At 42.4% G+C, this 22,351-nt stretch overlaps 3 protein-coding genes across 5 annotated transcripts in view; 2 read left to right on the forward strand and 1 right to left on the reverse strand.

Moving 5' to 3' along the window:
• The window catches only part of LOC138947965 (uncharacterized), a 16,121-nt gene extending 15,955 nt beyond the window's left edge, over window positions 1-166 (forward strand). Inside the window, exon 15 of the mRNA XM_070319489.1 lies at window positions 132-166. Coding sequence (XP_070175590.1) covers window positions 132-166 — 35 coding nt within the window. The remainder of the gene's footprint in view (window positions 1-131) is intronic.
• Window positions 167-545: 379 nt separating this feature from the next.
• LOC138948888 (uncharacterized) lies at window positions 546-6,681 on the forward strand. Its single transcript, XM_070320526.1, has 6 exons — window positions 546-784; window positions 1,522-1,548; window positions 2,031-2,165; window positions 3,350-3,588; window positions 4,666-4,949; window positions 5,774-6,681. Exons 1-6 carry the CDS (start codon window positions 607-609, stop codon window positions 6,027-6,029), a joined length of 1,119 nt encoding a protein of 372 aa, XP_070176627.1. The 5' UTR covers window positions 546-606; the 3' UTR covers window positions 6,030-6,681.
• Window positions 6,682-6,843: 162 nt separating this feature from the next.
• Window positions 6,844-22,351, reverse strand: part of LOC138948892 (tetratricopeptide repeat protein 16-like) — a 29,538-nt gene continuing 14,030 nt past the window's right edge. For 2 of the 3 annotated variants that reach the window (XM_070320528.1, XM_070320527.1), the window contains 8 exons: window positions 21,347-21,476; window positions 19,522-19,736; window positions 16,675-16,922; window positions 15,900-16,051; window positions 15,106-15,198; window positions 14,037-14,245; window positions 11,985-12,132; window positions 8,822-10,866 (listed from right to left, as the gene is read on the reverse strand). In XM_070320528.1, coding sequence (XP_070176629.1) covers window positions 10,654-10,866; window positions 11,985-12,132; window positions 14,037-14,245; window positions 15,106-15,198; window positions 15,900-16,051; window positions 16,675-16,922; window positions 19,522-19,736; window positions 21,347-21,476 — 1,408 coding nt within the window. In that variant the 3' untranslated portion in view covers window positions 8,822-10,653. Of the gene's footprint in view, window positions 8,723-8,821; window positions 10,867-11,984; window positions 12,133-14,036; window positions 14,246-15,105; window positions 15,199-15,899; window positions 16,052-16,674; window positions 16,923-19,521; window positions 19,737-21,346; window positions 21,477-22,351 lie in introns of those variants that run through there. The other variant, XR_011450121.1, reaches the window with a different exon arrangement.

Raw genomic sequence — 22,351 nt, forward strand, 5'->3', positions numbered from 1 at the left:
ACACACACACACACACACACACACACACACACACACAAGAGTGGGTTAAAAGTGAAGATTTTTCCGATCTCCCAGGTCAACTTATGTGCAGACCTACTAGTGACTTATCCCCCTTCGTGTGTACACACAAGCACAAGACCAAGTGCGCACGGAAAAGACCCTTTAATCCATGTCAGAGTTCGATGGGTAAAAGAGTGACACGAAAATACCCAGCATGAGAGATGTTCAACGTGCGGGCTACTTCACCTGCCTTGACCTCTCACCAATTCATTGTAAAGCGCTTAGAGAACGTCAAGCGCTCTATACATCTCTCATATTATTATTATTCTTAACACACACACACACACACACACACACACACACACACACACACACACATACACACATACACACACACACACACACATACTCACACAAACAGAAGAGCATCCCTCTTTAAAAAAATAAAAAGGGATGGAGAGGGGATCAATGAAGAAAGACAGAAGGAAAGGTCAAAAGAAATTTACAAAGAAAGAAAGAAATACACACCAACACATCGTAATCAATCATCGTCATTTCTAGAGCAACGTGACGTGTGATCACGGGCGTGTCTACGTCACCACGCGCATGCCCCGTCCGGGCCGCGGCTTCGACGACTTCAGCAGCATCGTGGACGCTAAAGACGGAGCTGTCTACGTCACGGTCGACGAGGATGTCGGGAAATTCATCTACGCTGACTTATTCCCTTCTGGTGTCGTCAACGCCAGCTGTATTGCCACCATTACTACCGTCAACGGCGTTGTTGGTTTGTGATTGGCTCGTTATCTATACTTTGACATTTGATTGGTTCTGTTGTGTTTGAATTTGAGGTTCTGATTGGTTTGTTATACTGTGTACGTTTACCTTGGTCTGTGGTTGGCTGATCATTTATATTTTACTCTTTGATTGGTTCTACTGTTTTTGAATGTGGGTTGTACGTGACTGGTTCGATGTATTTTGTACATTAACATTGGTTCTGTATTGGCTAGTCATATGCATGATTGGATTGTTTGCGATTGGCTCGGTATACTTTAATCCGGCTGCATTTGGCTCATGGTATGGCGTTTTAATATGGGTATTGGGGTTCATCATAATCTGATCTCTGGTCGACTCATTGTTATTCAGTTGGTCTGTTCTTGGGTCTGGTCTGTTACTTGCTTCTTGTGATTTTGCTGTTGGACATGCGCTTATCTGAACCGTGTATACAGGTACATATATAGTAAGCTGTTGGACAGACATACAGACAGGCAGACAGACAGACATACACACTCACACACACACAGACATACACAGACACGAACACACACACACACACACACACACACACACACTCACTCACTCACTCACACACACACACACACACACACACACATACACACACACACACACACACTCACTCACTCACTCACTCACTCACACACACATACACACACACACACACACCTTTATTTATTACAATACTTTATTGTTTATCTATCAATCATTTATCTTTTTGTCCCACAGGAAGACCAACGGTGCAGAAATGTGAAGGTATGATCGAAGCTTCTCGTTCGTGCATCTTACTTCTCACTTTTCCACTAGAAATGTACGATATTTTCGGATGCAACGACCTTCATGCAAAAGATTATTTCAAGCAACACTTGATGTTCGTCAGAAGCCTCGCGTTCTGAATTTAAACAAAGGTGGCATGACCAACAAAGGTCGCTCATGAATAACAATTATCTCTCTCTCTCTCTCTCTCTCTCTCTCTCTCTCTCTCTCTCTCTCTCTCTCTCTCTCTATCTCTGTCTCTCTGTCTCTCTCGCGCTCTCTCTCTCTGTCTCTGTCTCTCTCGCTCTCGCTCTCTCTCTCTCTCTCTCTCTCTCTCTCTCTCTCTCTCTCTCTCTCTCTCTCTCTCTCTCTGCTAAAAAATACTGTTTTGAAATTGACAAATGTACTGATGACACAACTATAAGGAGGAAAACGTGAGCCTGTCCAGTTTCTGAATCGCATGGGACTTCGTTTCGTTGCAGAATGGCAGTACCCTGAACGCAACCCCTGTCTGGCAGTAGATCGCACCAAAAGCCGCTTCGTCTACAGCAGAGACCAGAGCAAGTTTATACAGTGCGATCTGCAGAACAAGATGTACCTCACCGAATGCCCGCCAGGTCAGTTACTCAGACTTCCAGGGCTGGATCTAGATCTAGTGTATGCAGGCATGAGACCAAGGGTAGGGAGGTGAAGGGACGGGGAATGTTTATAACTCATAACTCATAACTCATAACATTTTATTGATCCAACAAAGGAAATTAAATTGGTCATCAGCACATATAGGTCATTAATTAATAATTATAAAAGAATAAGAGAAGAAAATTCATAAAACCCATGATAACAAAAAAATATCTAAAGTAATATATGTACAACTACAATACCCTTTTTACTTGCTGTGCTGTGTGTCGGGCTGTGAGCAGTGCTTGCTAATGTTTAGCTTATCAGGCACCGTCGCGGCAGACGCGCCTTAGTTCTATGCAGGAAAAAGCAGCGTCCTATTCTGGCCATCTGGCCAACTGTCGTCCTCATTTCTAAGGCAGACTGAAACCAAGAGGTGTAAGTTACACCCGCCTTCAGGCTCAGGCATTATTAAACGCTCGACACAAGACTATAGACGAGGGAGGGACTTTCAAAACGAGACAGGGGTACAGGGACTGGCGATGGGGGGGGGGGGGGGGGGAGGGGGGGTCCGGGGTGCCTTGCTTCCTAGATGCTGTTGACATTTAACATTTGTAAGAGTCAGTTTGGGTCTCTCCTTGACAAAAAAGGTACAGTTGCCAGGTAAGGGGGAGGGGCGGCTTCCACAACCCAAGAACCCCCCCCCCCCCCTCATATCCGACGAGTCAATCCCTGTCTCTGATTATCACAGTTGTGGAAGGGATTTTGGTGCAGTGACACAAAACGATGTCGTCCTGGGATGTTGTTTAACTCGATTATTGGCGATTGTGATGTTTTGGTGCTTCTGACCAAGTAAATCATTCTCCACGAGAAATATTCTCTAAAATATGATTGACAATACATGATTTAACATTCTTTTATCTTTATATCCATACCAGGAAGGAATATAAACACTATTTCTTAATAAAAATAATCAGTTTTGTCCTACTCCTGATTTACATCGAACGCAGAAGAAGAAGAAGAAGTCCTACTCCTGACAAGCTGTGTAACACGAGGTACGCCAACATTCCTCAACGACATGGAAAAGCAACAATTCATTTTACGTGTCCGTCCCTAATTGGCTACTGCTGTCACAGAGGACGTTACATCTGAATGTCATCCTCTTGAATCTTTGTCACCGCAGGCGACTCCTACTTCAGCCCAGAGTGCGAGGTGTGTGTCGGGGGACCAGACAGTCCCTTCATCTCAGGCTGCGGCACTAAACCGCCGGACAACACCTACTGTGGTTTGGCGGCCAACCCCTGCACCCGGGAGAACATTCTTCAGGGAAATTTCTTCTTCGCCTGTCCGATCGACGAAACGACTTACCTACATTGCAACACCTGGGGACATGCTTACGTCCAGTCCTGTCCTGAAAATGAGGTGAGTGTGTGGACAACAGTTTATCAGGTGGAATATACAGGGACGTGACCTGACGTCGTCAGTACTGCTAACATAAATGGCACCATGATCTCGTGACGTTGTAAGTTTGGCGCCATTTTGTCTGGTGTGTACGTGGAAGAACCTCCAGTCTAAAGGTCACCATCAGGAATGTCGGCCTTCTGATGACGTCAGCATGCAATAAAGGAGGTCATGCCGTTCACGTTCCTGTGCAGATTTGGCGCCAGCAACCCGCCCAGGGCTCCCCAAAGCGAGCGTCTCTGCGTCATATTACGCACAAGATACCGAAAACACGCACTAGAAATGTATAGAGGGGGTCCCGGGACGCACTAAACTTTAAAATAGCGGGTCCTGGGACGCACTAAATGTCCTTTATCGTGCCTACCGTAGATACTTTTTCAGACTGCTGTACATTGTACACAGTACACTAGTGCATGACAACAATGTTTTATAAGTACACTGGGACTTTTCGGCTTTTGGACCCATGGGACCCTCTAATAATCTGCAGTGGGGGTCCATGGACCCTCTAAATATTGAAAGTCGGGGTCCCGGGACCCTCTTGGAGGGGTGTCCGTGGGGGGACCTGGCAACCTCTGATGTGCAGGAACAAACAAACGCAGTTGCCTGTCAATTATATCATGATCTCGTCATATATTGCAGGTTTGGCGCTTAAACTGGCTAACAGTCCACGGATACCGATCCAGATCATGCCGTATGATCACGGGACGTCAGAATGCAATAGATGACGTCATGGTCCAGTTACATTTCAGGTTTGAGGGCAGCAAGCTCTTTTATGAGAGGCCGGGTACAACACAGGAGCATGATAGTAAGATGACCTCAGCATACACTGTATGACATACGGGGCGCTCAATCACACGGGGCGACTAAGGTGGTGCTGTTATGTGCTGTGCTGTTTTTGTCTTATTTCTGCATTTACGAGTTCCTGTTGGTTCCGGTGATATTGTGCGTATGCACCACCACTGCAATTTCTCCATGTGAGATAATAAAGTTGATTTGATTTGATTTGATTTGACATAACATCAACTTATAACATTGCAGGTTTGGCGCCAGAACGCTCTGACCTGCGAATACATGAACACGGGGTACAACCCGTGCGGCACTGCAGGCGTGCGTTACTACCCTTACCCGTCCGACCACACCTACTTTGTGGACTGCGGCATCGACATGGTGCCCGTCTTAAAACAGTGCCAGCTGGGCCTGGTCTGGAACCCCAGCGTCGACACCTGCGACTACCCCCCGGGGACGACCCCCCAGTGGCCCAGCTTCACCCACCTGACTCAGCGCATCACCCTGGCCACCCAGGCTCCCTTCACGGGTAGCGGGTAAGCAGTGGCTTTTTGTGTTGTGTCTGTTAGTGTTAGGTGATTGTTAGTTAGGCACAAAAAAAAATAGGTGTGGTTACGGTAACATAGCCAAAAAAAATAGGGTAGGTAGGCAATCACTTTTTTTTTTTTAAACTTTTTTTTCTAATGTGTACAAATTAAACCTATTTGACAGGGAAATAAGTGTGCGACATGGGCGCTTTCGCTTTCATTGCGTTTTTTTGCACTCTTTTTGTTTTGTTTGACAAATGTAATAAAAAGTTATAGGATCTGCCCCTAAAAATAGGGTAGGTTGGGTTACCGTAACCACATCTATTTTTTTTTTAGGCCTTAGTTAGTTAGTTGTTGCTTTTTGGGTCCAGCTGACCATATAGGCCAAATCAGGTCCCCGTTAGGTTATTGTTTTGAATCCTTGTGTTATCTACGAATAGTGTTGATTGTATTTTGTCTGTTATAACTGTAGGGTCTGTGTTTGTGTTTGTGTGTGTGTGTCTTTGTGTGTGTGTGTGTGTGTGTGTGTGTGTGAGTGTGAGTGTGCGTGCGTGCGTGTGTGCAAATAGTGTTTACTGTATTTTACCTATTAACTGTTTTTCAATGTGTGTGTGTGTGTGTGTGTGTGTGTGTGTGTGTGTGTGTGTGTGTGTGTGTGCATGTGTGGGTGCAAATACTGTTGATTGCATTTTACCATAGAAACTGTATTTTAGTGTGCGAGTGTGAGTGCATGCATGTATGTGTTTTGTTTTTTGTTGAACATCACAGCGAACTCACACGAGAAAGGGGCGATTAAAATTAACGAATCTCCATTATCATTTTTGTATCAACAGCGGTGGGTATTTCACCCCAGACCCTGGCACCGGCCTGGTGAGCAGGAACTACGCCTACCCCTGCACCAAAGAAGCTGTGAGCCTCCAGAAGCTGTACTGGCCTTACCAGAACCACCCGCACCAGTACATCCAGTGCGACCTGTGGGGGGATTCCTACGTCAGGTCCTGCCAGGGGTCCTTCACCTTCAACCCTGCCTCCAACACCTGCGTCAACGGCCCCATCGACTACACGCCTTCCAGCGGTAATGTCGGATAAGACTGAAACAGTGAGACTCATTATCACAGTCCTTTCTTCTTCTTCGTTCATGGGCTAAATCAACTCCCACGTACGTTCATTTTTTTTTGCACGAGTGAATTTTTAAATGTATGACCGTTTTTACCCCGCCATTCACTGATTCAGGCAGCATACGCCGATTTCGGGGGAATCCCAGTCCTTTGACTTTGATGGTTGTTGCTGGAGCTAGGGACCTGAGAACAAAAAGAGGCAGAAATCCTTCTCCTGTTCTGCTTTGCCTGCACTTGATCGTTCTTTCGCATTGTTTACAGATTAAACCTATTTAGCATTGAACAGCTTTTATGGCCAAGGCTTAGTTCATTAAGATTTAATTGTTGACTAAAGGCTTTACACTTATGGAATTGCAGACCAGCTTTTTGCTTTATGTATAGCTCCTGTCAACTACATTATTTTTAGCTGAGGGCTACTATGCATGCTGTCAGTTCTTGAATGCTTTAAATCTGATAGGCTATGTCCCCATTGACTTAAGAGTTTTTAGCTGAAGGTTTTAGCTGTAGGCTTAGGTCTAGCTCTTAAACAATCAAATTTTATGCTGAATTCTTGAATCTGTTAGACTTTGACAGCTTTATAATAAAGGCTCAGAACCTACTGGCATGGGTGTTGTAAAACGTGATCATGCCATTTGTTTGTTCAACTGCAGAGTGTGTGTGTGTGTGTGTGTGCGTGTGTGCGTGTGTGTGTGTGTGTGTGTGTGTGTGTGTGTGTGCGTGTGTGCGTGTGTGTGTGTGTGTGTGTGTGTGTGTGTGTGCACACAAACACACACAGCAATTCCAGATTCACTTTCGCTTCTTTTTATATTAGTCACAATGTACAAGGTATAACACACAAAACAATTCACATGTATTCGCTCACAAATGTAAAAAGCTACTGGTAATGGTATAAAAAAGAAACAAGAAGGGCAAAGCCCATACGACTCACATGCTTGACCTAAACCTAGCAATGACATCATACACTAAGAACTGCTTTACACATTTTTCCTACCAAAATACATGTGACCTTGACCCAAGGTCAAGGTCATCCAAGGTCATGCAACACAAAGCTGTTAATTCAAGACATAGGAAGTACAATGGTGCTTATTGGCTCTTTCTACCATGAGATATGGTCACTTTTAGTGGTTCACTACCTTATTTTGGTCACATTTCATAAGGGTCAAAGAGACCTTGACCTTGATCATATGTGACCAAATTTGTCTCATGATGAAAGCATAACATGTGCCCCACATAATTTTTAAGTTTGAAACAGTTATCTTCCATAGTTCAGGGTCAAGGTCACTTCAAAATATGTATACAATCCAACTTTGAAGAGCTCCTGTGACCTTGACCTTGAAGCAAGGTAAACCAAACTGGTATCAAAAGATGGGGCTTACTTTGCCCTATATATCATATATAGGTGAGGTATTCAATCTCAAAAACTTCAGAGAAAATGTGAAAAATGTGAAAAATAGCTGTTTTTTAGACAACATTTATGGCCCCTGCGACCTTGACCTTGAAGCAAGGTCAAGATGCTATGTATGTTTTTTGGGGCCTTGTCATCATACACCATCTTGCCAAATTTGGTACAAATAGACTGAATAGTGTCCAAGAAATATCCAACGTTAAAGTTTTCCGGACGGCCGGACGACTCGGGTGAGTACATAGACTCACTTTTGCTTCGCATGTGAGTCAAAAACACGCTGTTGTCTCAGTAAACGATCACAGCAAATTTCAAGTCAGCAGTGACCACATTTGCTAAAAATCCAACAAAACTAAAACTAGAATAAATCACACAGCAGCAACCACTGCCCCCAAAAATAAATGTGTCTCTAACCCCACCCAACCCATATGTACATGTCTTTAAACCTGTGATCATGATGCAAAATCCATGCTGGATGACAGTCAGGTGGTACCTGCGATGAAAGGACACCTTTAGGACCAAGGGAAAGTGTCCCTACATTGCAGGTGGCCTGTCATGACAGGTATATTTTCATCAAGATCATAGAAAAAGGGACAACAGAGTCTGTCCTTTCTTGGGAGGTGTCCTCTTCTTGGAGGGGCCTCACATCACAGGTACCACTTTATATAGACACCTGCGAATATGACGTAAAATCTACGTTGGTTGACACTACATTCAGCAGGACAAGGTAAACAATATAATTAACATGTGTGAAATACTTCCACACTTGAATTACGACCACACAATGGTCGTTGATAAATAGTTTGTTTGTTCGTTCATGGGCTGAAACTCCCACGGCTTTTACGTGTATGACCGTTTTTACCCCGCCATTTAGGCAGCCATACGCCGCTTTCGGAGGAATGATAAATAGTTGACTCGGTTTAATCCGCAGACTCTCAAATGGCCAAGAGAATCAAACACAAAGAGAAGAATCAAAAGGTTCTACAGTGGCACCCCCCTTTTAAGACCCTCCAATTTTAAGACTCCCTCCCTGTTAAGACCTTGCTTTTTCAGATATTCTCTTCATAACCTCTGTAAATTTACCTCCATTTTAAGACTCCCTCCTTTTTAAGACCTTACTTTTTCACATGTTCTGTTCATAATCTCTGTAAATTTACCTCCATTTTAAGACTCCCTCCTTTTTAAGACCTTACTTTTTCACATGTTCTGTTCATAACCTCTGTAAATTTACCTCCATTTTAAGACTCCCTCTTTTTTAAGACCTTGCTTTTTCAGATGTTGTGTTCACAATCTCTGTAAATTTACCTCCAATTTAAGACTCCCTCTTTTTTAAGACCTTGCTTTTTCAGATGTTGTGTTCACAATCTCTGTAAATTTACCTCCAATTTAAGACTCCCTCTTTTTTAAGACCTTGCTTTTTCAGATGTTCTGTTCATAATCTCTGTAAATTTACCTCCATTTTAAGACTCCCTCCTTTTTAAGACCTTACTTTTTCACATGTTCTGTTCATAACCTCTGTAAATTTACCTCCATTTTAAGACTCCCTCCTTTTTAAGACCTTACTTTTTCACATGTTCTGTTCATAACCTCTGTAAATTTACCTCCATTTTAAGACTCCCTCCTTTTTAAGACCTTGCTTTTTCAGATGTTCTCTTCATAAACTCTGTACATTTACCTCCATTTTAAGACTCCCTCCTTTTTAAGACCTGATTTTCTCAGATTTGTGGAGGTCTTACAAGGGGGGTTCCACTGTGGTAAGGTGTATAGTCAGTCAGTGTAAAGGTGACACAGTAAAGAGCACGATAATGACATACTCTGGAGAGGCTGGATTTGTATTCAGTTGGCCGCTGTCAGCGTGAGTTCGATCCCAGGTTCGGCGGAAATTTATTTCACAGAGTCAACTTTGTGTGCAGACTCTCTTCGGTGTCCGAACCTCCCCCCGTGTACACTACATTGGGTGTGCACGTTAAAGATCCCACGATTGACAAAAGGGTCTTTCCTGGCAAAATTGCTTAGGCACATTTAATAATTGTCTACCTATACCCGTGTGACTTGGAATAATAGGCCGTGAAAGGTAAATATGCGCCGAAATGGCTGCAATCTACTGGCCGTATAAAATTTCATCTCACACGGCATCACTGCAGAGCGCCTAGACTGTACCCACGGAATATGAGCGATATAAGACTCATTGATTGATTGATTGATTGATTGAGAGGCAAAGGGCAGAGAACAATGTTAATTGAAATTCTATCATACACACATGATTGCATTTTCTGTAAAATTTGTAATTTGGTTCTTAATGCTTTGGCAAAATGGAAGGATAAGCATAACATCATAATAACATTACAGCTTCAATAAAAGTTGTTGCACTGCAGACACAACTAATTGTTATAATGCTGAAAAAAATGTAAAACAGTAATTACGGAACCATGATTTGAAATGTTTCAAGTTATCTCAATTGAAACGCGCTCAGTGTGTGTGTTTGTGTGTACATGTTTTGTGTAAGAACGCACCTATGTGTATGTGTTTGTCTGTGTGGAAACATGCGTTCATATGATTATGATTGTGTGTACTGAAAAAGGTCTCGGTACAGCAAATATAAGGTGATAATGCAGAAATGAGAAAATATTTAATACTGTAACACTAAATACTGTGGATCGAAACATGGGAATGTGTGGCTATGCTACAAGCCAGTCACTGACCATAAAACTTGTAATGCTGTAAGTTTTACAATAATGCTGCTTGTGTCAAAACTAAATTCACTTTCAAATGAAAAAAACTAATTTTCGCATTAAGAAACTAATTCTTTTTATGAAATAAAAAACCCTGCATGACTGTATGTACAATTTTCATGAAATAGTTAGCTTGATTTCTAGCAAAGACAAAAGTAGCAAATGAAATGAGATATCCACAAACAGAAAGGTGGAAAACTGGAAGAACAGACCAGGACAGTGTAAATCACTTGAAGCAAGAAAAAATAAGGACAAGAAGTATGATAACAGGAACAAATCAAACTCTAGTTCCACCCAATCCGATTCACATCCAAACTCCAGCACAGAATTGTGAATAAAACGAGTTAGACGAGAGAGCTGAGTATTCATGAAAAAGAGAGTTTGCTGCACAAAGAATCCGCACAGAAATGATGCAACATTGGAGAGCAAAGCAGAAAGAAAACAAGATATCCTTATGGCCACTAAGAGTCCTGAAGGCCGATGCCCAGACTAAACGTACGCCAGTTGTATGCACCCTTCTTGCGCCGAACGGCCGGAGAGGTCACAGGGTATCGACCCCTCAGCTGACTTTCAAAGCGAGGAGCGGGACCGGCAGGGGGAAGGGGCTGAATTCTGGCTCCCTGGTGGCGCAGCGATCGTCGATTGATCAGAGCGTCCTTGACGTCAACCTCCACCTGTGAAACAAGATATGTGGAAAGTTGTTGTCACTTGTTGTTTAGAGAATTGACAGAATTTCTCATCATGCGAGTGAAAGAAGATGAATTAAAATCATAAATCAACAATGTCCGTCACCACAATAACTGCGAATGAAGCAGAAGATCAAAACTTCAGGTTGGAAACTTAATGCATTTCAACTTGGAACAAATTAAAGGGACAATGCCTGCTTAAAGCTGAAAAGTACCAATTTTGTCAAAGTCACTAACATTTGAAGTAAGGCACACCATACTACCCAAGTCTATCTTTGACTAGCCTGGATAGTGTCCCCTGATGTGTGTCACAACTGTTCTCCCTAAGTCTCCCACTGCGCGCCCCTATCAAAAGCCTGAGCAGTGAAACGACCTCTCAACCTGACAGCACAGCTTCAACCGGTCACATTCACCAAAAGAATTAAAGTCATGGAGAATGATTCTTTCGTGCACTTTAGAGCACAGAGACTGTAAGTAAACTGAGAAGTTGTTTGACCGCTCAGGCATTTTATAAGGGTTTCCAGTAAGAGACTCGTGGAGGACAATTGGGACACGCACTTGCACATCAGTTTAAACACATAATTCTTCTTCTTCTTCTTTCATGGACTGAAACTCCCAGGGACACTTGTGTTTTTGCATGAGTGAATTGTTACGTGTATGATCGTTTTTACCCAGCCATTTTGGCAGCCATAGGCCAATATCAGAGGATGCACGCTTGGTCTTTTCGTGTTTCTATAACAGATTACAGGATCTTTTTTATGCACACTTGGTTTTGTGCTTGCATGTACACAAGAAAGGGGAAGAGGCACTATAGCAGGTCTGCACATAAGTTAACCTGGGAGATTGGACAAATCTCCACCCTTAACCCACTCAACCTTCCCTTTTGGAGGCCGGCATCTTATCCACTAGGACATTGCGCTCGCTCATCATTCAAACGTCTGTTAATCAGACAAAATTGCTACTCTTCAGGTCTAATGCTCAAGCATGTTGAAGGAAACTTTTTCCGAGATGTTTGTCGGTTTGTTTGTCAATGTCTGAAAATCGCCAACATTCTAGCACCAGACCTGAAAAATGAACATATGTACAGAAAAAAACAACCTTTGTACCTTTCGCTTTTCCTGGACCATGACTTTATTGAATTCATTCTCCTCCATACACAGCGCCAGGGGAGGGATGCCTCCTGTTGGGTTCCAAACAGCGCCCCCTGTTTCTGTATCCATGAGTTGTGGCCCTTGCTGACCTGCAGCCATGGGTCTGAAAAGGCCATACAGAAGACAATAGAATAAGACGGGCGCTGTGGCGGGGTGGTAAGACGTCGGCCTCTTAATCGGAAGGTCGAGGGTTCGAATCCCGGCCGCGGCCGCCTGGTGGGTTAAGTGTGGAGATTTTTCCGATCTCCCAGGTCAACTTATGTGCAGACCTGCTAGTGGCTTACTCCCCTTCGTGTGTACACGCAAGCACAAGACCAAGTGCGCACGGAAAAGATCCTGTAATCCATGTCAGAGTTCGGTGGGTTATAGAAACACGAAAATACCCAGCATGCTTCCTCCGAAAGCGGCGTATGGCTGCCTAAATGGCGGGGTAAAAACGGTCATACACGTAAAATTCCACTCGTGCAAAAACACGAGTGTACGTGGGAGTTTCAGCCCACGAACGCAGAAGAAGAAGAAGACAATAGAATAAAGTGGAGATACTGTTGTTTTTAAGGACTGCTAAAATCTCAGATGGGTGAAATCAATTATGTTCTTGTCACAATGCGTTTCCATGCCCTTGGACCTCTGTTACAACCAGAGGTGATCAATAACTTCTGTAATCTTCTTCTTCTGCGTTCGTGGGCTGAAACTCCCCCGTACACTCGTGTTTTTTGCACGAGTGGAATTTTACGTGTATGACCGTTTTTTACCCCGCCATTTAGGCAGCCATACGCCGTTTTCGGAGGAAGCATGCTGGGTATTTTCGTGTTTCTATAACCCACCGAACTCTGACATGGATTACAGGATCTTTTTCGTGCGCACTTGGTCTTGTGCTAGCGTGTACACACGGGGGTGTTCGGACACCGAGGAGAGTCTGCATACAAAGTTGACTCTGAGAAATAAATCTCTCGCCGAACGTGGGGACGAACTCACGCTGACAGCGGCCAACTGGATACAAATCCAGCGCGCTACCGACTGAGCTACATCCCCGCCCCACTTCTGTAATCAATATGTGTCTCTATGTGGAGACAATTAAAATGCATCAAAAAGCAGGAAAAAAACACTGAGCCAGCCCCTATATTTAATGTACATGTAGTCCAGTACCCATTGTTGAGCTGTATTCTTCAAAAAACTACCAGCCTCCAAAACACTCAAAGGAAACTGTCTGTACAAATGTTTCAAAAGCACCATCAGTTAGTTCACCATGCATTTTAACCTTCGCCCGTCCGGGTTATCGACTACACACGGAAGTCATCGTGGGGCCGTGCGGACCCATGCTTCTCATTTCCTTCTTTGAGAAACATGGGTCCGCACGGCCCCACGATGTTTGTAGTCTCAATATGACTTTGTTTTTATTACTTCTTGCTGACATTTTAGGACATAAGAGCTTTTTAGGTGCCTGAGGCATTCTTAAAAGCTCATAAACAAATTCCAACTAGTTTAAGAGATATTGGCAATTACACACCCTTCTGGGTCCACATGGACCTACGACCACTGGCGAAGGTTAAATAACGAATTCCTGATAAAACTAAACTACAGTCAAACCTGCCTTTTCGAGCACCTCTCAGTTAAAACCCCCCCGCCCAATACGACCACCCCACAAGATCCCTCGCTAGGCGTTTTCTTTGATTCCCCTTTCCATAGTGACCACCTGTCTATAACAATCTCTTCTGGTTGGTCCCATGGGTGGTCGTTCAAGACAGGTTTTACTGTACCATGAAACATTTCCTTGGAAAAAAATATGTGTAAATTCTAGCAAACATCTACCAGTACCACACCCAGACATTACTTAACGTTTACAGTGTCTATGTCTCAAACTGTCCTATGAATTTTAACGTCACACATCCATTCTCTCTGCAAAATACAAAGCAAAATGTAGTCTAACAGGTGCGTTAACAAAATTTTCCGCAGTCTACATTTTTCACTCCACCACCCACACTTCCACCACAAATACCAAGCACCCACCCTGGCAAAGAGAACTGCAGAGGCATGGAGAGTGCAGAGGCAGGCCCCATGTTGTACAGAACTGCACGCGACGCGTCAGCCGCCGGACTGTTGATGACGTCTGCCACAGACCTGCCGGGGAAGAGTCGGGCCAGGATGGACAAGATGTCCTCGTTGGTCGGATCCAGTAGCAATCCTAGCAGCAAGTCGTGTCGGGCCCCCGCCATATCCTGAATACCACACACGGTGAGAGTGATATGTATTAAATGTATATGTTATTTGAACATGTATTTTTGACCAAAATATGACATTTTACACACATTGTTCTGCAAAACTGCGCTAGTGGTCAATGTCTGTCGAGATCTGTGCCAAATGCCATATTTTGATCAAAGATTTCATTTTATTTGTTCTGATTGAAAGCACAAATATATGCACTCTTTTGTAGTCTCAGCCAGCTGCCTAAATATGAGTTTTAGTCTAAATCAATACTGTACATTAATGTATAATTTTGTGATTGGCTGGTACAAGTGCCTAAACCCTTTTCCCCCTGTGGTTTGGAAAGAAACATCGTCAATATCAACCTTTAAAAAATCCTAGCAAAGTAACTAGTGTCAGGCTGGAATCCAGTAGAAATGAAAACAGATATGCATCATAGGCAGCATTGTGTACAGTGAGTGTTTAAAGGCGAAGATCGGGAGGAATTTTTCTGCGAGTACGAAGATTTGATCAATGGCCTCCAGATGCCCAACTGACACTCACACCCTCCACCCAGCAAGTGTCTGGAACTGTTTAGATAAACAGTAGTATGGTGGTATCTCTGATTGCTGGACCTTCATGCACTTTCGTGTCTTTGTGTGAAATTGGAGACGGCCTGTAAATTAGCCTGTGGGCATAGGGAAGCTGGGTGTTGATAACTAATGATAACAGACTTGGAGGAAGAGTGGCTGTAGCACATAGCAGACATTCTTTCAAAACTGCGGCTTTAAGGGATCTGCATATGGGAGCTGGAGCTGGTGATAATTAGCGCTTGGGGGGGGGGGGGGGGGGGGTAAAATGTGCATGCAATATATCTCCATCAGTACTTACTTACCTCTAACATGTATCTTGCTCTGGATCTGGAGATGTAATACTGTCCAACGTGTGGGTTGTACTGCAATGCTAGGCTGAACTTTGCCTCTGCATCCTGTGAAAGAGAAAGTAAAATAATGCAAAATGAGTCAAATTAATGGGTCATAAACAAACAAACAAACAAACAAACAAACAAACAAAGTAAGCTGGATGCCATGACTGGAATATCCCTTCTGATCAAGATTGATATGTTACTTGAAGGCAGTGACATTTTAAAGCAGCCTGCAAGTATGTTTGTTAACAAATACTGTATACACCCAATCTGGATCTTATTCTTAAAGTAGTCTACAAATATGCTTGTTAGCAAATTATTTAGTGTGTACACTGAATCATATTCTTCTGCCTCTTTGCTACCATCCTTCAGAGCAAAATTAAGATTGTTGCTTTCTTATGACAGTCAACATACACAATAATCAAAGAGACAGACAAACAAATTTTTTAAAAATTAAAAGAAAAATATGCAGACAGAAAAAAACAGACAAACACAACCAAAAGCAAAACCTGAACACACACATATGCACACAAACACATGCACGACTAACAGAAAAAAGATCAAAATGAACTGAAACAAAACATGCAAAACAGCACATGAAAAACCATTTCCTATTTAGATGTATATAATTGTAACCACACTTAGTAAACGCTTAACTTGTTGTGTCGTCCCAATTGTTTCTGTTGAATTATATATGCCACCCCATGTTTTCGGAATAAAATCTTGTTTAAACCAAACAAAAAGGGACAAGAAAGGTAACTCACAACATAGTTTTTCTCCTGGTACAGGTTGACGCCAAACTCATTGTGAATGACCGAGATACGAGCTCCAACGGCAGTATCAGAGCCATCCAACTCCAGCGCCTGAAGGTAGTCTTGCAGAGCAAAGTTCAACTCTCCTTGTTTGAAGAAACAGTCTGCAGACACAAGTAGAAAGATAAAGCGCAGTGCCATGGTCATCCTATGACAATGAAAGATAAAGCGCAGTGCCATGGTCATCCTATGACAATGAAAGATAAAGCGCAGTGCCATGGTCATCCTATGACAATGAAAGATAAAGCGCAGTGCCATGGTCATCCTATGACAATGAAACACCAGTTGAAAAATTGAGAATTTAAATCAGGTCTTATGAAGGAGGGAGTCTGAAAACGGATGTAATTTAAGAGAGGTTATGAACAGGAACAATCTGAAAAAGCAATTGAATTGAAAGGTGTTTTTAAAAAATAAGTAAATTGGGGGGTTTAAAAGGTAGTCAAAGTCAAACAACCAGAGCCAGAATTACTACTGGTGGACAGAGCAAAGCTTTCCACAAAATTCAAGCTGCATTCTTTTGACATTATGCAGAGTTTTATGTAAATCCCGTCTGCTAAGATATTTTCAACAAATTTCTACATTCAAATTGAACTTTAAACAAAAGAACCAGAATATCATGGACATATTGTGAATTTAAACAGACGAATGCAATCAATGGAAGACCATATCATATAAACATCAGAAAAAAACAAATAAAACATCAGAAAAAATTATGCTTTCCATTTACCTCCCCTGTTGATATAAAGTCCTTTCTCATTTTTCTCTCCCTTGATGGCCTTGTTGAGCAGAATGACGGCCTCGTCGTAAAACCCTTTGGTGAAACACTCCACAGAAAAGTCGTTGTACGTCAGGAGAAGTTGTCGCTGAGCGCTAGAATACACCGGACTCTCCTCATTGTGGTCACACTTGTCTAACGCCAACAAGAAATCATCGATGGCTGCGTTGAAGTCATTTAGTTTACGATGCAAAGCACCTCTGCGAGCCAAAAAGAGAAAAACTTGGCATTATAACAGATGGAAATGTGATTGAGCATCAGATCTTCTCTTGACTGTATTCATTAATCGAATGGAAGCTAATGTTTCAAGCAAGTGTTGAAATCATTCAGCTTACGATGCAAAGCACCTCTGCGAAAGAAAAAGAGGAAAACCTGGTATTATAACAGATGGAAATGTGATTGAGCATCAGATCTTCTCTTGACTGTATTTATTCATGGAATGGAAGCAAGTGATTCAAGCAAGTGTTGAAATCATCCAGCTTACGATGCAAAGCATCTCCGTGAAACAAAAAGAGAAAAAAATGGCATTAACAGATGAAATTGTGATTGAGAATCAGATTTTCTCTTGACTGTATTCATTCATCAAATGGAAGCAAGTGTTTCAAGCAAGTCTTTGGTTCTATCAATTATTACAACACAGCTGAGAGAGCAAACAATTACAAACAATCCCAAAACATACAGCCAGGCAGTGCCATGAACGTATACAATGTTAACACAGAAAGAAAAACAAGTCGCGTAAGGCGAAAATACAACATTTAGTCAAGTAGCTGTCGAACTCACAGAATGAAACTGAACGCAATGCAATGTTTCAGCAAGACCGTAGCATCGTCAGTCCACCGCTCATGGCGAAGGCAGTGAAATTGACAAGAAGAGCGGGGTAGTAGTTGCGCTGAGAAGGATAGCACGCTTTTCTGTACCTCTCTTCGTTTTAACTTTCTGAGCGTGTTTTTAATCCAAACATATCATATCTATATGTTTTTGGATGCAGGAACCGACAAGGAATAAGATGAAAGTGTTTTTAAATTGATTTCGAAAATTTAATTTTGATCATAATTTTTATATATTTAATTTTCAGAGCTTGTTTTTAATCCAAATATAACATATGTATATGTTTTTGGAATCAGCAAATGATGGAGAATAAGATGAACGTAAATTTGGATCGTTTTAGAAAAAAATAATTTTTTTTACAATTTTCAGATTTTTAATGACCAAAGTCATTAATTAATTTTTAAGCCACCAAGCTGAAATGCAATACCGAAGTCCGGGCTTCGTCGAAGACTACTTGATCAAAATTTCAACCTATTTGGTTGAAAAATGAGAGCGTGACAGTGCCGCCTCAACTTTCACGAAAAGCCGGATATGACGTCATCAAAGACATTTATCAAAAAAAGGAAAAAAACGTTCGGGGATATCATACCCAGGAACTCTCATGTCAAATTTCATAAAGATCGGTCCAGTAGTTTGGTCTGAATCGCTCAACACGCACACACGCACACACACTCATACACCACGACCCTCGTTTCGATTCCCCCTCGATGTTAAAACATTTAGTCAAAACTTGACTAAATGTAAAAACTAAGCATATATGATCCTACAATAAATCTGTATTCAATCAGTCACAAACAAACGAAAACATTACATTCAACACAAATAAAACTGCACGCAATATTTATTTCTTCACTTCAAAAACAAACGAGAAACAAAGCGAAGGGCACACCCTCCTCCCCCCTCTTCCTCCTGAATTCCAACCCACACCCGCCTTTAACTCAACTCTTGCTAGAATGTACATGTATTTGATGTTATGTTAAGTTTCATAGTTAATATGTAAAGCGGGGAGAGCATAGATGACTGTTGTTTGCGCTATATAAGCTGTCCTTTTCATTATTAGACATATGTAGATGTGGAACTTTTCAGCACATGTACTTGAACGTGTACGGGTAACATCATGATCTGCAGTCTTGATGGGAGCAAAACAACGTATGCATTTGGAACATTGGAGAAAAAAAGTCAATCACGGGTAACGCAATATCTACATGTCCGCGTACAGGTCTTTGCTACACATTGGATCATTTAGAACACTGTATTAACTGACCTCAAAACGTGATACTACATGTCCGCGTACAGGTCTTTGCTACACGTTGGATCATTTAGAACACTGTATTAACTGACCTCAAAACGTGATACTCTGCTACACGTTGGATCATTTAGAACACTGTATTAACTGACCTCAAAACGTGATACTTTGCTACACGTTCGATCATTTAGAACACTGTATCAACTGACCTCAAAACGTGATACTTTGCTACACGTTCGATCATTTAGAACACTGTATTAACTGACCTCAAAACGTGATACTTTGCTACACGTTGGATCATTTAGAACACTGTATTAACTGACCTCAAAACGTGATACTTTGCTACACGTTGGATCATTTAGAACACTGTATTAACTGACCTCAAAACGTGATACTACATGTCCGCGTACAGGTCTTTGCTACACGTTGGATCATTTAGAACACTGTATTAACTGACCTCAAAACGTGATACTACATGTCCGCGTACAGGTCTTTGCTACACGTTCGATCATTTAGAACACTGTATTAACTGACCTCAAAACGTGATACTTTGCTACACGTTGAATCATTTAGAACACTGTATTAACTGACCTCAAAACGTGATACTTTGCTACACGTTGGATCATTTAGAACACTGTATTAACTGACCTCAAAACGTGATACTACATGTCCGCGTACAGGTCTTTGCTACACGTTCGATCATTTAGAACACTGTATTAACTGACCTCAAAACGTGATACTCTGCGACAGAGGGGTTGGTCTCTATGGCGATGGAGATCTTCTGGAGAGCCTCCCGGTGCTTGCCGACGATGTTGAGCTGCATGGCCTGGAGTTTGCTCTCCGCTGCCTTGCGCTCCAGCGACATCATCATCTGCACGGCCTCCGGGTGGTCTGGCTGCAGCCCCAGGGCGTCTTTCACGTCATAGTAACACAGCGTTGTCTGCAGAGGAATATTATGCCTTGATGGTTAAGAGATCAGATTCTGTCCCCCCCCCCCCCCCCCCGGTCCATCAATCAAATCATCCATCCACAGCTCTACCTGAAAGCAAACTCTCCCTCACTCTCTCATTTCACTTACTCTATTATCCCAATGATGGGAAATTCGGGTCGTTTCCTCCAAGTGGAAAGCTAGCAGCAACAAGAGTCGTGCTACCCAGGTGTCTGCGTGTTTAGGTGTTATCAGCCACCTGCACTTATGGCAGTGTGACCAAGGTCTTTTATGTGCCACTGTGGTGACACGGGGATTGGGACATGGATACTGTCTCTGAGTCTGCACATAAAGTTGACCCACGTCTGTCCCTGTCGGGAATCAAACCTGTGACCTTGGATCACAAGTCCAATGCTCTACTAACTGAGCTACCCGCCCCCTTAATCACTACATGTATAACAATATTATCAAATATAGGAAGTATGGTCATCAAAGCCCATTCTTTTTAACTTAATTGAACTTTCAGTCAGTCAAAAAGTCTCTGTCTGTTTTCTTTCTGTGAACACTCATATTGCAATATACGCCATGAAGAGATGCCTTGCATGGCAGAGGTCAAATCTTTCACATATTTTCTCCATTTTTACATTTAGTCAAGTTATGACTAAATGTTTTAACATAGAGGGGGGAATCGAGACGAGGGTCGTGGTGTATGTGTGTGTGTGTGTGTGTGTGCGTGTGTGTAGAGCGATTCAGACCAAACTACTGGACCGATCTTTATGAAATTTGACATGAGAGTTCCTGGGTATGATATCCCCGAACGTTTTTTTCATTTTTTTTATAAATGTCTTTGATGACGTCATATCCGGCTTTTCGTGAAAGTTGAGGCGGCACTGTCACGCCCTCATTTTTCAACCAAATTGGTTGAAATTTTGGTCAAGTAATGTTCGACGAAGTCCGGACTTCGGTATTGCATTTCAGCTTGATGGCTTAAAAATTAATTCATGACTTTGGTCATTAAAAATCTAAAAATTGTAAAAAAAATAAAAAATTTATAAAACGATCCAAATTTACGTTCATCTTATTTTCCATCATTTGCTAATTCCAAAAACATATAAATATGTTATATTTGGATTAAAAACAAGCTCTGAAAATTAAATATATAAAAATTATTATCAAAATTAAATTGTCCAAATCAATTTAAAAACACTTTCATCTTATTCCTTGTCGGTTCCTGATTCCAAAAACATATAGATATGCTATGTTTGGATTAAAAACACGCTCAGAAAGTTAAAACGAAGAGAGGTACAGAAAAGCATGCTATCCTTCTCAGCGCAAGTACTACCCCGCTCTTCTTGTCAATTTCACTGCCTTTGCTGTGCGCGGTGGACTGACGATGCTACGAGTATACGGTCTTGCTGCGTTGCATTGCGTTCAGTTTCATTCTGTGAGTTCGACAGCTACTTGACTAAATGTTGTATTTTCGCCTTACGCGACTTGTATTCCCTCTCTTAGCAGAGATGAAAACTGTAGCCCACCCAAAAACCTAAACTGTGGCCCATCTGTCCATCTATCCATTAGTTTACTGAAAACTGCTCTCTTCCTTCTTCTGGATACACACTCACATTGCGGAACATTTCATGCAGGCGCGCCCTCATGACGTAGAGATCAGGATTGTCATGATCGACCTCCAGACGTTTGTTGACTAGTGCCAGACACTCCCCGTGCCTCTGTAGTGCTGCCAGACAGCTGATGCTGAAACAGGCAGAAGATATACATGTAGGACTGCTTCGGTACATGGCTAAATCAGCTTATAAATGTGTGTGTATTTACCGTACTTTCCGGGTGACAAGGCGCTTCGTTATACAAGACGCACCCCCTTCTTTTTAAAAAAAATTGTAACCCAGTCACCCATTGGACGCAGGGGGCCGATAGGGCGCACCAACATGACCCAGTTTTTGCCATGAAAGGTGGTTCCCCTGTCATATCTGAGAGAGGAAACACTTCCTGCACCGGGGTCAGTGACCGGTCAGTGACCGACTTTAACTGAGTGAAAATATGTGTGCTCTGTGTGTGCGGCCAGATCAAAGGCATTGTGATAGCTGGGTGGCCTTGTTTATAGACACGACCTTCTTCCCAGGGGTCAATGACCCAGTTTTTGCCATGAGAGGTGGTTCCCCTGTCATATCTGAGAGAGGAAACACTTCCTGCACCGGGGTCAGTGACCGAGTTTAACAGAGTGGAAATCTGTGTGTGCGGCCAGATCAAAGGCAGGGCAGTACCTAGTAGCTGAAACATGCATTATCACAAGTTGTTTGACTGGTACTCAAGCGGTCTCTTTGATTTTTTTCGTATTTCATACACGGATTAGGCGCTTCGTTATACAAGACGCAGGGGTCGAACTCGAGGAAAAAAGTCGCGCCTTATGACCCGGAAAGTACGGTATATGATAAACATCTGAATTCTAAGGAAATAAAAACAAACTGTTGAACAATGAAGCGAAATACAATTGTGTTGACCACTAAGATGTCACCTAACTTCAAATGTAATTCAGGAAAGTTTTTTTCAAAGACCTCAAATTTAAAACGTTCAGTCCTTTACCCACCCCAATGCACCCACAAAAAGGATTT

This window comes from Littorina saxatilis, linkage group LG15 (assembly GCF_037325665.1).
Source record: "Littorina saxatilis isolate snail1 linkage group LG15, US_GU_Lsax_2.0, whole genome shotgun sequence".
Classification (NCBI taxonomy): domain Eukaryota; kingdom Metazoa; phylum Mollusca; class Gastropoda; order Littorinimorpha; family Littorinidae; genus Littorina; species Littorina saxatilis.